At 39.5% G+C, this 13,780-nt stretch overlaps 1 protein-coding gene across 1 annotated transcript in view; it reads right to left on the bottom strand.

Annotated features, from left to right (window-relative positions):
- Nucleotides 1–226: 226 nt before the first annotated feature.
- The window catches only part of RGS10 (regulator of G protein signaling 10), a 112,701-nt gene continuing 99,147 nt past the window's right edge, over nt 227–13,780 (bottom strand). The window contains exons 5-6 of the mRNA XM_056803501.1: nt 8,632–8,728; nt 227–1,691 (exon numbers count right to left, since the gene is read on the bottom strand). Of these exons, the coding sequence (XP_056659479.1) occupies nt 8,678–8,728 (51 nt within the window). The 3' untranslated portion in view covers nt 227–1,691; nt 8,632–8,677. The remainder of the gene's footprint in view (nt 1,692–8,631; nt 8,729–13,780) is intronic.

Below are 13,780 nucleotides of genomic sequence, written 5' to 3'. Positions count from 1 at the left end.
CAGGTTCAGAATTGTTCAATGTGTATGGTCAGATATATGTCTACTAGAATACAATGTCTTCACAGGGAGTGCCAATAACTAGTTTATCGACCAAAAAGGATTATTAAGTACCCACTATGTGCTGTAATGGTGAAAATTTCATCTTTAAAGATTGTTATAATATTAATTTATGGCCACCAAGGAATTTACTTATGAAATTCCTAAAAATGAAACACTCAAGTCAGAACAGAGTTTGTGGTGGTTTAATCACAATGGGAGTAAGAAAGGGAGAGGGAGAGAAGGAGAGAGGAGAAAAGGGAAAGGGGTTACTCAACCTCTGGCCAAGGCAGAGGGAGATTAGGCCCAAAGGGGCCAAGGTAGAGAAGAAGAATCAGTCCTTGATTCGCGTGATCAATCTCAAGGGAAGCTGTCTGCGGGCCTCCTCCCTGCTCAAGCTCCTAGCATGAACTCCCGTCTCGCCCTGTCCCCAGGAAGTGAGCGAATTCCAGAGGCTGTTCCCTCCCTCACTTCCTGTGCCTCACAAGTCCCAATGGTGGCTCTAGTTTGACCTAGGACCGCCCAGAGGTCTGTCCTTTTTTTGCATATGTCTGTTGAGGGCCATATTCTCAAATAATTAAATCTTGAGTTTTGCTGCAGCCCTTCCTAATCTCTACCTGAGTAGAGTGGAGACTGCAGTTTCCAAGACATGACTCTGTAGGAAATAGCTAAATCCCATCCTCCAAAGAATGGTCTGAACAGGGTGGAGTTGGTTTGAAATTCACAATCCCCCCTGAGGCCCGAGGAAGACTAGTCTCTCTGATGGGTCTGGTAAACATACCAGCTAGGAAATTACAATAGTTAGAGATAAGGGAAAAATAGGAGAGATGGAGAGAGAGACAGCAAAACCAATGTTTTGCTGGGCACATTGACAAAAGCCAATTAGGGGACAGTCCCCTTTGGCAGAAGAGTGTACATTCAAAATAAATTCAATCAACCTTCAGTTCAATCAACCACACCCCAAGGTTCATTCTTCTTCTTGATGTAATGTAGGTTTTTTGGCATCTTTCTGCAACAGTTCCATTCTCTGGATTTAGGAATTAGCAAACTTCTTCTCTGAAGATCTATCTCAAATAAATTTAAATCTTGGATTTTGTGAAAATACAATCCCCCCTGAAGAAAGTGTTGAAAAAAACACTGAGTCCAGCTGAGGATGCAAGGTTTAGATGTGGGGGTGTATGAATTAATCCAAAACAAAATAAAAAACAAAAGAAAACAAAAGAAAAAGGGGAAAAAATAAAATATTTTAATAAAAGAATAATAATAATAAAATAAGGAAAAGAGAAAAAAGAAAAAAGAAAAAAATAAATTTAGGAATTCAATGTGTCAAAAGCAGAATAAAACAGTTCCACTTGTCAATGGGTAGTTATCTCCAATGCATGTATAGGATACAGTCAATCAGTCTCAACAGAAGATGCTCTCTTTACATGTGAGCAATGAATCCAAGAGTCCTTTTCTCCAACCTTTATAGATGTTGGAGTAGTTAACAATATTTGGAATGGTCCTTCCCAGGAAGGCTGGGTTGCTCCCGTACACTGGAAGTTCTTTATATACACGTTGTCTCCTGGGTTCAGGTCATGAAGTGAGAAGTCTAGTGGTCCGGCTTGTACTGCAGCTCCGGATTCATGTAGCTCACTCAGTTTGTGCTGTAATTCCTGTATATAGAAAGCAATAGTAGTATCTCCCCCTAATAGCGATGTATAAGCCGGAGAAAGGTTTAGCCTGTATAGGCGGATGTCCAAAAATCATCTCAAATGGTGAGATGTGTAAGTCTCCTCTAGGCCTGCTTCTAAGATAAAATAGGGCCAGAGGGAGAATTTTGGGCCATTTTAAATGGGTCTCAGTGCATAATTTGCCAATCATAGTTTTAAGTTCTTTGTTCATCCTCTCAACTTGGCCTGAACTCTAGGGATGATATGGAACATGGAATTTGGGAGTTATCCCCAAACAAGAATATGTCTGGTTTAGAACAGAATCAGTAAAACGACTCCATCTATCAGAATCAATACGTGCTGGCAGGCCAAAACAAGGAATAATTTCTTTTAAAAGCACCTTAGCAACAAAAGTCTCTGTGGCTCGGGTCACAGGAAATGCTTCCGACCATCTGGTCAGTTGGTCTACTATGACCAGACAAAATCTATATTGTCCAGCCTTTGGCATCATTATGAAAAATCTATCTGCAGGTGCTCAAAAGGTGTATAAGCCAGAGGATGCCCACCAAAGGCTTTGCCACGAAAGGCATGTTGGTTATATGCCTAGCAGGTAGAGCAGGATGAACACACTTTAGAGGCTATGGTAGTTATACCAGGGGCTATCCATACTCTCTTAACAGAGTCCACGATGCCCTGGGTACCAAAGTGGCCATTATTATGAACAGATTGGCAAATTTGGTGATCGAAACTTCTAGGGAGCAGGGGTTTTCCTTAAGATGATACCCAAACTCCATTGATTTGTTTTGCTTTAAATTTTTGTTTCCATTTTTCCAATTCCTTCTCATTATAGGAAAGTGATAAATTTAAGTCATCAGTGGTTGTTAATGTTAAAAGTAATTCAGGTCCTTCTATGGCTGCTAGCTTTGCAGCAGCATCTGCTCGGTCATTTCCCTTATAGACAGGGTCAGAGCCACCTGTATGGGCAGAGCAATGAACTACAGCTAGGGCTTCAGACAGCTGAAGAGCAGAAAGGACTTCATTAATAATTTCAGCATTAGCTATAGATTTTCCAGCTGAGGTTAAAAATCCTCTCTGGAGCCATAGCATCCTGACTGAGTGACAAATGCCAAAAGCATATCTAAAATCTGTATAAATTGTTGCTCTTTTACCCTTGGCAATTATACAGGCATGTTTCAGAGCTATGAGTTCTGCCCCTTGAGCGCTAATGTTAGAGGGCAGTGAAGCTGACCACTCAGTGGCAAATTCTGTGACTACGGCAGCTCCACTGTAGCGTATGCCATCCCTCATGAAAGAAGAACCATCAGTAAATAAGATCAGGTCTGAGTTTTTTAAGGGAGTGTCCAAGAGATCATCTCGAGGCTTTTCTGCCATGGACGCTAGTGTTTCACAACTATGTAATGGTTCTCCTGAAGTTGGTACATCTGGAAGCAAGGTGGCAGGATTAAGGGTTGTACAGTGTTTCAGAGTAATATTTTCATTGTTTAGCAAGGTTATTTCATACCTTGTAATTCGCTGATCAGAAAATGCCTGTGTTCTTTGTCTTAGCAATAATGCTTCTACCTCATGTGGACACGTAATTGTTAGTGGGTATCCCAATACTAGATCAACAGTTTTTGTCACTAGTAAAGTAGTAGCAGCCACATCTCTAAGGCATGGTGGTGCTCCTGAAGCTATTGGGTCCAGCTGGGCTGAATAATAAGCAACTGGATGCTGAGAAGGCCCCAGAGTCTGAGTTAAAACCCCTGAAGCTACTCCTCTTCACTCATGTACATACAAAGTAAATGGCTTGTTGTAATCTGGGATGCCTAGAGCAGGGGCAGACAGGATAGCCTTTGTCAGCTCTGATAGAGCTGACAGGTGTTCAGGCTCTAATTTGAGGAGTTCAGGGACCAAATCCCTTGTTAGGGCTATAAGAGGTTTAGTAATTTCCCCATAGCAAGGAATCCATTGTCTGCAAAACCCTGTTGCTCCCAGAATTGCTCTTAACTGTTTTTTAGTGGTAGGAGCACTCAATTTTTGAATATTCTCAATTCGCTTGGGAGAAATAGAACGGGCACCAGTTGTCAGAATGAACCCCAAATATTCTACTTTGGGGAGACACCACTGAACTTTATCCTTCGAGATCTTATGACCTCTTTTGTGCAACTCCAAAAGAAGGTGTTTATTATCTTCCTGACATGCTTCTGCATCTGCGGAAGCCAAGAGTAGGTCATCTACGTATTTTATTAATTTGCTGTTTTTTAATTTTATATTATCTGTATCTTGTCCCAAAATTTGTGCAAATAAGGTCGGGTTTTCTACATAACCCTGGGGAGACGACTCCAGGAATATTGGGTGCCATTCCAGGTGAAAGCAAAAATATGCCTCGAGTTCTCATGTACAGGTATGGAAAAGAAGGCTGAGCACAAGTCTACTACTGTAAAGTATGTAGCTGTGCTAGGAATAGAAGAAATAATAGTATTGTTATTGGGAACTACGGAGTGTCTCTTTATAACGTTATTGTTCACAGCCCTCAAATCCTGTACGAATCTATAGAGGTGTTTGCCATCGGGCCCCCTTTTTTGTTTTTTAACAGGCAGGATGGGCGTGTTGTATTCAGATTTACAAGGGAAAAGTATTCCTTGGTCAATTAATGAGTTTATTATTAGGGTAATGCCCTCTGTTGCCTCCTTGGAGAGGGGATACTGAGGAATGCAAGGAGGTGGGCTGGATCTGGTTTTTATTTGCACAGGAGCAGTTAATTTAAGTAAGCCTACATCAGTAGAAGATGTGGCCCAAAGAGACTCTGGTATATCTGTAGGTATTTCAAAGGTAGGATGCTCCTTTGCTTCCTGGCTCTCTGAGAGAAGTACAGGGAGTAAATTTAAGGTTTCCTCGGGCACTTCTAAGGAGAAAGAGCCATCTGGGGTGCACATTATTGTGGCTTGTAATTTGCATATTAAATCTCTCCCCAGCAAATTTGTGGGGGATCCAGGCATTAAAAGAAAAGAATGTTCAACAGTTAGGGGTCCCACGCGTACCATGCGAGGAGAAAGTTTTGGGACCTTTAACAGTTTTCCTGAAGCACCTTTACATTTAGGGAGCCAATAGAATCACATTTCTCATCTGGTTTGCTTACTGGAACTGACCTAGATGCTCCAGTGTCTAAAAGACAGTCATAGAATGAATTTCCTACCTTTAAAGTGACATGAGGTTCCTTACTATTTCGGGGGGGAGTGTATAGGTATTATTGGCATTAAAATATCAGGGTCTGGAAGATCAAAGGTTTCATTCTTTAATTCCAAGGCCCTCACCCCCCTTCACACCTTCATAAAGATGCCTGGGCAATTTTTGGGACCCTCCACGCTGTTGGGGGTGTTCACCCTGAGTGTAGTGTGGTTGAGCTCCATTTCTCATATATTGTTGTTGGGCATTGTGTTGGGTATTATCATTTTCCACGTTTTGAGCACTGTCATTATTGTGATTGGCATATGTTTTAGGACTTTGGTTTTATAAGATTATTCACTTACAAAAATAAATAATAGGGAAACATTTTGTGAGATAATACATGTATAACCCAGATTGAATTGCTTGTCAGCTCCAGGAGGGAGGAAGGAAGAAGGGAGGGAGACAATTTGAATTATATAACTTCAGAAAATACATATGGAAATTTATTAATTTTTTTTAATTTTAAAACACTCCCCAGGAAATAAAAAACCAAAAAATAACTCTTGCTTATACTATTCCTTGTTTCTGGAATGCTTCCCCTTTTCTTGATCTACCCATCCTACCTATCCTTTTGAGGTCAGTTCAAATGATGCTTTCTCCATAAATTCTCCTCCTGCCTCCCATAACAAATCAGTAATGAGTGTTCCCATCTTGGTCCTCCTCTAGGACACTGCTCCTGTTATGATCTTGACTTCTCATGTTCTTTTAATGTATTACAGTTTTGTTTATGTGTTTTATTCCTTCCACTAGACTATGTATTATTCATATTTGAATCCATTCCAGGAACTGAGCACAGTGTCCAGTCCAGAGAGTATCCAACATGAGAAAAGACTGAGTTAATGTTATTATGAGGACTAGTTGAAGCAATGAGGAATACTTGGCCTAGAAATAAGAAAACTCAGGGGAAACATGTTTGCTGTTTTCAAGGTTTTGAAGGTCTATCACCTGAAAGTGAGATTTGACTGTTTGACCTGTAATGGAGGGATCAGTTGGTGGTAAAGAAGATAAAGGAGGAATGGAGATTTCCCCCTGAAAGTAGGATCCAGGAGAGGCAGCTGATATTTAGGATTATCTCAGAGAGAAGAGAGGGGGAGTTGATAAATTTCCCCCTTCAGCCTTCCCTCCTCAGCTATGGCTACTCTCACAGCCTGGCTCTTGTCCTCCTCCCCTACTAGAGCCTAAAGGTTTCTTCTCAGGAAGATACTCTCTACTCCCCCTTCAAGTTGTCCCACTCACACTTGAGTCACTTTGGGAAAAGATAACAACTTTAATATAAATTAAGTCAATTAGGGTAACACAAAGAAAATGGCTGTCAGGAAAAGAATGGGTGAGAAAAGTAGGGGAAGGTATCTCTTCTCTAACTCCCCCTTTCCCTCCCTCCATGAGTTTGGGGGAACTCAGGCCTTGGTAGCTTAGGCCCCCTGAGATAGAGTCAGTTTGACTGGCCCTGGTCTTTGGCCCCTTGGCCACAGTTCAGACCCACGGCACCAGGAGCTGTGAGGTAAAGTTTTGACAAAAGTTCAAATATCTTCCTCAGATGTCCCTTCTGTTGGGATTTGGTGGGGAGGAGAATGTCCAGTCACCAGGAGAGGAAAAAAGTGAGTATATCCCCAGGAGGAAGGTTTGGCCAGACCTCTCCTCCTAGGCTTCTCAAGGTTGAGAGAAATCTAACTGAATCCCAGCCAGAATCTTCTGCCTTCCCAACATTCCAGGCCTCCTGGGACCTCTCCCCTTTTGAGATGAGCAGATCCATAAACTCTTCAGCCTGGCACTCTTCCTAGAGTGCAAACCCTCTGTCACACTCCTCCATTTTCCTGTTGTTAGCATGGTGCCACTATGAGCCCACGCAACTTACTTGCCTTCTCTATGTCTATTCTAATCTATCTATGCTACTTATTGTTCCCCCTTCCCAAAATAATAATAATAATATCTTATCCTAAACAAAACCAATGTAACTAAAATCAGAAGGGAAACAACAAATTGGGAAAAAATTTTCATAGAAACCTCTGACAAAGGTTTAATTACTCAAATTTATAAAGAGCTAAATCAACTGTACAAAAAACCAAGCCATTCTCCAATTGATAAATGGGCAAGGGACATGGATAGGCAGTTTTCAGATAAAGAAATCAAAACTATTAATAAGCACATGAAGAAGTGTTCTAAATCTCTTATAATCAGAGAGATGCAAATCAAAGCAACTCTGAGGTATCACCTCACACCTAGCAGATTGGCTAACATGATAGCAAAGGAAAGTAATGAATGCTGGAGGGGATGTGGCAAAGTGGGGACATTAATTCATTGCTGGTGGAGTTGTGAATTGATCCAACCATTCTGGAGGGCAATTTGGAACTATGCCCAAAGGGCGACAAAAGAATATCTACCCTTTGATCCAGACATAGCACTGCTGGGTCTGTACCCCAAAGAGATAATGGAGAAAAAGACTTGTACAAGAATATTCATAGCTGCACTCTTTGTGGTGGCCAAAAATTGGAAAATGAGGGGATGCCCATCAATTGGGGAATGGCTGAACAAATTGTGGTATATGTTGGTGATGGAATACTATTGTGCAAAAAGGAATAATAAAGTGGAGGAGTTCCATGGAGACTGGAATGACCTCCAGGAAGTGATGCAGAGCAAAAGGAGCAGAACCAAGAGAACATTGTACACAGAGACTAATACACTGTGGTATAATCAAATATAATGGACTTCTCCATTAGTGGCGGTGTAATGTCCCTGAACAATCTGCAGGAATCTAGGAGAAAAAACACTATTCATAAGCAGAGGATAAACTGTGGGAGTAGAAACACTGAGGAAAAGCAACTGCCTGACTACAGTGGTTGAGGGGACATGACAGAGGAGAGACTCTAAATGAACACTAATGCAAATATTAACAACATGGCAATGGGTTCGAATCAAGAACACATGTGATACCCAGTGGAAACACGGGTCAGCTATGGGTGGTGGGAGGGGGGGAAAGAAAATGATCTTTATCTTTAATGAATAATGCTTGGAAATGATCAAATAAAATATTATAAAATTTAAAAAAAGTCAAACACACACACACACACAAAATATCTTATCCTAATCTGTCTATTTGCTAACCTAAGGGCCTATCTTATGCTAAAGGCTGTGTCATGGGAAGGAGGTTTAGGATCATGTGTCAACAAAAGTTTTTACAATATAACAATTTCTAAATATACATGTCATTCCTATTGCAATCAGTATAAAATTTAGCTTTTAAGTAAAATTGAACTATCCTATGCCATATGTAATACTAATTCCAATGTAACAATTCATAACATTTAGATATATACTAACTTGTATCTATTGAAATCTGGTTTATTCTGTTTCTATGTTACCTTTCTAGTTACAACATTCCCTTTTCCACCCTAAACTAATCTGTCCCTGTCTGTTAATGGTTAGTATGTTAACTCTTTCCTTTCTATCTCTATGTTAGTATATTACATATGTACACGTCTGGGTTTTCTATACATTTACATGTTACATATGTACATATATATGTACACATACACATCCTCTGGTTAGATGTCATCCAGACAAGAAGTCATTTCTTTCACATGTGTGTGAGTTCTACTAGAGATCTATTTACAAATATACAATTTGTGGTCTGTCCTTATTTATGGGACAGCCCCTAATATCAGTTTGAAATTTGATTTGTGTCCTAAAATATGTAGTGATGCATGCTTATACTCACGAAAATCTTCCAGATCTCCTCTTCCTCATATTTGCCTGATGCTCGATCATCTTCTGCATTCTTGTACCCGGTTTTGTGTGTATGTGGATGCAATTCCCTAAATATGATATTAACGTGATTGGCGATTAATCTTATGTGACCCATTTTTCCTGAAGTTTGTTCCCCATAATGTCTTTGATTTAAAGTTCTTTCCTGTTGTTAACATATCTTCCATCCTTTGAAGTTGTCAAAGGTCTGGGTGTCTTTGCCTTTACTGGATACATATGTGACTGTTGTCTCAACTTGAAAGATGTCTCAGGTATCCGGAACTACAGGATCATGCATGTGTAAGATTAATGTGTGCATGCATGTAAGAGTAGATTTTCAACGGGTGTGTGCAAGTGAGATTTTTCTTTTTTTTTGTAGTGAATATAGGTGTCTTTCTTAATGTGTGGTTGTAAGGCAATTATTATTTTCCTACGTGGTTAATTGTAGAGGTTAATAATATTTTCATCTAGGCTTGAGATGGAGAGTTGTATATATGTTTACTATCTGTGTTGTGCATTATTCTGTTTCATCTTCACTGTCATTCAGGCTGTCTCTGTTCAATAATCTCTATTTCTTCTTGTGCATTTTGGTGAGATTAATGGGTTGTCTGTTTGTTTATCAAGGGCTGTTCTTGGGGCATCTGTCTCTGCATGGATTCTGGGTCTTCAATTAAGTTTTCTTCTGGCATGTCATCATTGGCATAGTGATGTTTAATGTAAGATGTGTGAAACTAAATTGGTTTTGTTATTTCTCATAGCTCAGGTAATTTAAACTGTGTATTATCTTCCTGGACTGTCTCTTAGGAATGGTTTCCCTGCTTGGGGCAGATGTTGTATTACTGTGGATAGATAGAACTTAAGATTAAAGAGAAGAATCAGAGGCATAGAAGTCAATTTAGGCTTGATGACAGAATAAATAAATAAATAACTTCCTCACAATTAGAGCTGTCCGAAAGAAAGAAAGAAAGAAAGAAAGAAAGAAAGAAAGAAAGAAAGAAAGAAAGAAAGAAAGAAAGAAAGAAAGAAAGAAAGAAAGAAAGAAAGAAAGAAAGAAAGAAAGAAGGAAGGAAGGAAAGAAAGAAAGAAAGAAAGAAAGAAAGAAAGAAAGAAAGAAAGAAAGAAAGAAAGAAAGAAAGAAAGAAAGAAAGAAAGAAAGAAAGAAAGAAACAAAGAAACAAAGAAACAAAGAAACAAAGAAACAAAGAAACAAAGAAACAAAGAAACAAAGAAACAAAGAAACAAAGAAACACAAAGAAACAAAGAAAGAAACAAAGAAAGAAAGAAAGAAAGAGACTTCTGGTCAAGATGGCGGCTTAGAGAAAGCTAAAGTTCAGATCTCTGGAAACCCTTCCCTACCGATCTCAAACTATAGGCTCCTAAGGCACCAAAATTCAAAACGATCAACAGCATAGACCCTGGGAATCCTCCTCCTGGACCTGGACCTGGATCAAAAGGTACGGCCCCCCTCAAAAGCCAGAACTCGAGATCACTCGGACCTAAGGGGTAGGAGTGCAGAATCCAAGGCTCCAGGAAGCCGCGGCCCCTCCCCCCTCAGAGAGCAGGGTCCTCTGAAACAACACTAACCCTCAGGACCTGCAAGACAGCCTCAGGGCGAGCTATTCTGAAGGCAACTTCCGGAAAGCAACCCGACCCAGTCGAGGGGGCACCCAAACAGCAGGGAAACAGAGAGAGCCAAGGGTGAGTGTAACCCCCTGGCCAGATCCTTCCATTCCAATTCTAGTGAAAGTCACTGCCTTAAGGCATACTCAGTTCAACTCAGGGAAAGCTCATAGAACGGACAATCTGCCCAGGACTAAAGCCTCTGAACACAAGACAGAGATAAGAAAAGCTAATCCTCCCCATTCAAAGATGGCAAAGTCCACAGAAGCACAGAAGCCCCAAAATCCCAAGAAAAATAAGAAGAAAGGGGCGACTTTGGACACATTCTATGGAGCCAAAATACAAAATACAGAGGAGATAGAAGATGATACCCAAAAAAATGCTCCGAAACCTTCCAAAGGAAATGGAAACTCTCCACAAACCCATGTAGAATTTGAATCAGAAATGACCAAAAAGATGGAAGCCTTCTGGGAGGAAAAGTAGGAAATAATGCAAAAGAAATTCACGCATCTACAAAACCGGTGTGACCAAACTGAAAAGGAAAACCAGGCTTTAAAGGCCAGAATCAGGCAACTGGAAGACAACAATTGTGTAAAAGAGCAAGAATTAATAAAGCAAAGCCAAAATACCAAGAAATTAGAAGAGAAAATAAACTATCTCACCGACAAGGTGACAGATCTGGAAAATAGAGGGAGAAGAGATAATTTAAGAATAATTGGACTTCCAGAAAATCCAGAAATAAACACCAAACTCGACATCATGATACAAGATACAATCAAAGAAAATTGCCCAGAGATTCTAGAACAAGGGGGTAATACAGCCACTGACAGAGCTCACAGAACACCTTCTACACTAAACCGCCAAAAGACAACTCCCAGGAATGTAATTGCCAAATTCCAGAGCTCTCAAACAAAAGAAAAACCTCCTACAGGAAGCCAGAAAAAGACAATTTAGATATAAAGGAATACCAATCAGGGTCACACAAGACCTTGCAAGTTCTACTCTGAATGATCGTAAGGCATGGAACATGATCTTCAGAAAGGCAAGAGAGCTGGGTCTTCAACCAAGAATCAGCTACCCAGCAAAACTGACTATAAACTTCCAAGGGAAAGTATGGGCATTCAACAAAATAGAAGATTTCCAACTTTTTGCAAAGAAAAGACCAGAGCTCTGTGGAAAATTTGATACCGAAAAACAAAGAGCAAGGAATACCTGAAAAGGTAAATATTAAGGAAAGGGGAAAGGAGAAAAATGTTATCTTCTTCTTTTATTCAAACTCTCTTCTATAAGGACTACATTTCTATCAATCTATGTATACTAACATGTGGGGAAAATGTAATGTATAAATAGGGGGTAAAGAAAGACCAAGTAGAATAATCTTTCTCACACAAAGATTCACATGGGAAGGGGAGGGGAAGAACACTCCTATAAGAAGGAGAGGAAGAGAGGGTTTTTTACTTAAACCTTAATCTCAGGGAAATCAACTCTGAGAGGGAAAAACATCCAGATCCATTGGGATCTTGAATTCTATCTTACCCAACAAGGGTAGGGAGAAGGGAAAACCAAGGAGGGGAGGGAGAGAGGGAAAACAAAAAGGGAGGGAAAGAGAGGGGGGAGGGGGAGGGAACAAAAAGGGAGGGACTAAAAAGGGAAACATCAAGGGAGGGGACAAGGGGGACTGATTCAAAGTAAATCACTGGACTAAAAGGTAGAGCCGAAGAAGAAAAGGTTAGAATTAGGGAAGGATATCAAAATGCCAGGGAGTCCACAAATGATAATCATAACTTTGAGCGTGAATGGGATGAACTCACCCATAAAACGTAGACGAATAGCAGAATGGATTAGAATCCAAAACCCTACCATATGTTGTCTTCAAGAAACACACATGAAGCGGGTTGACACCCACAAGGTCAGAATTAAAGGATGGAGTAAGACCTTCTGGGCCTCAACTGACAGAAAGAAGACAGGAGTGGTAATCATGATATCTGATCAACCCAAAGCAAAAACAGACCTGATCAAAAGGGATAGGGAAGGTAATTATATTTTGTTAAAAAGGACTTTAGACAATGAGGAAATATCATTAATCAACATGTATCCACCAAATAATATAGCACCCAAATTTCTAATGGAGAAACTAGGAGAATTGAAGGAAGAAATAGACAGTAAAACCATATTAGTGGGAGACTTAAACCAACCATTATCAAATTTAGATAAATCAAATCAAAAAATAAATTAGAAAGAGGTAAAAGAAGTGAATGAAATCTTAGAAAAATTAGAATTAATAGACATATGGAGAAAAATAAATAGGGATAAAAAGGAATACACCTTCTTCTCAGCACCACATGGCACATTCACAAAAACTGACCATACATTAGGTCGCAGAAACATAGCACACAAATGCAGAAAAGCAGAAATAATGAATGCAGCCTTCTCAGATCACAAGGCAATAAAAATAATGATTAGTAATGGTACATGGAAAACCAAATCTAAAACCAATTGGAAATTAAACAATATGATACTCCAAAATCGTTTAGTTAAAGAAGAAGTCATAGAAACAATAATTTCATCAAGGAAAATGACAATGGCAAGACATCCTTTCAAACCTTTTGGGATGCAGCCAAAGCGGTAATCAGAGGTAAATTCATATCCCTGAATGCTTATATTAACAAACTAGGGAGAGCAGAGATCAATCAATTGGAAATGCAAATGAAAAAACTCAAAAGCGATCGAATTAAAACCCCCCAGCAGAAAACCAAACTAGAAATCCTAAAAATTAAGGGAGAAATTAATAAAATCGAAAGTGATAGAACTATTGATTTAATAAATAAGACAAGAAGCTGGTACTTTGAAAAAACAAACGAAATAGACAAAGTACTGGTCAATCTAATTAAAAAAAGGAAGGAAGAAAAGCAAATTAACAGCATCAAAGATGAAAAGGGGGACAGCACCTCCGATGAAGAGGAAATTAAGGCAATCATTAAAAATTACTTTGCCCAATTATATGGCAATAAATATACTAATTTAGGTGACATGGATGAATATATGCAAAAATACAAACTGCCTAGACTAACAGAAGAGGAAATAGAATTCTTAAATAATCCCATATCAGAAAATGAAATCCAACAAGCCATCAAAGAACTTCCTAAGAAAAAATCCCCAGGGCCTGATGGATTCACCAGTGAATTCTATCAAACATTCAGAGAACAGTTAATCCCAATACTATACAAACTATTTGACATAATAAGCAAAGAGGGAGTTCTACCAAACTCCTTTTACGACACAAACATGGTACTGATTCCAAAACCAGGCAGGTCAAAAACAGAGAAAGAAAACTATAGACCAATCTCCCTAATGAATATAGATGCAAAAATCTTAAATAGTATACTAGCAAAAAGACTCCAGCAAGTGATCAGAAGGATCATCCACCATGATCAAGTAGGATTTATACCAGGGATGCAGGGCTGGTTCAATATTAGGAAAACCATCCACATAATTGACCACAT

The sequence above is a fragment of the Monodelphis domestica genome, chromosome 1 (genome assembly GCF_027887165.1).
Source record: "Monodelphis domestica isolate mMonDom1 chromosome 1, mMonDom1.pri, whole genome shotgun sequence".
Classification (NCBI taxonomy): Eukaryota; Metazoa; Chordata; class Mammalia; order Didelphimorphia; family Didelphidae; genus Monodelphis; species Monodelphis domestica.
The sequence above is the reverse complement of the archived record's forward strand: the minus strand, read 5'-3'. Positions and strand labels throughout refer to the sequence as shown.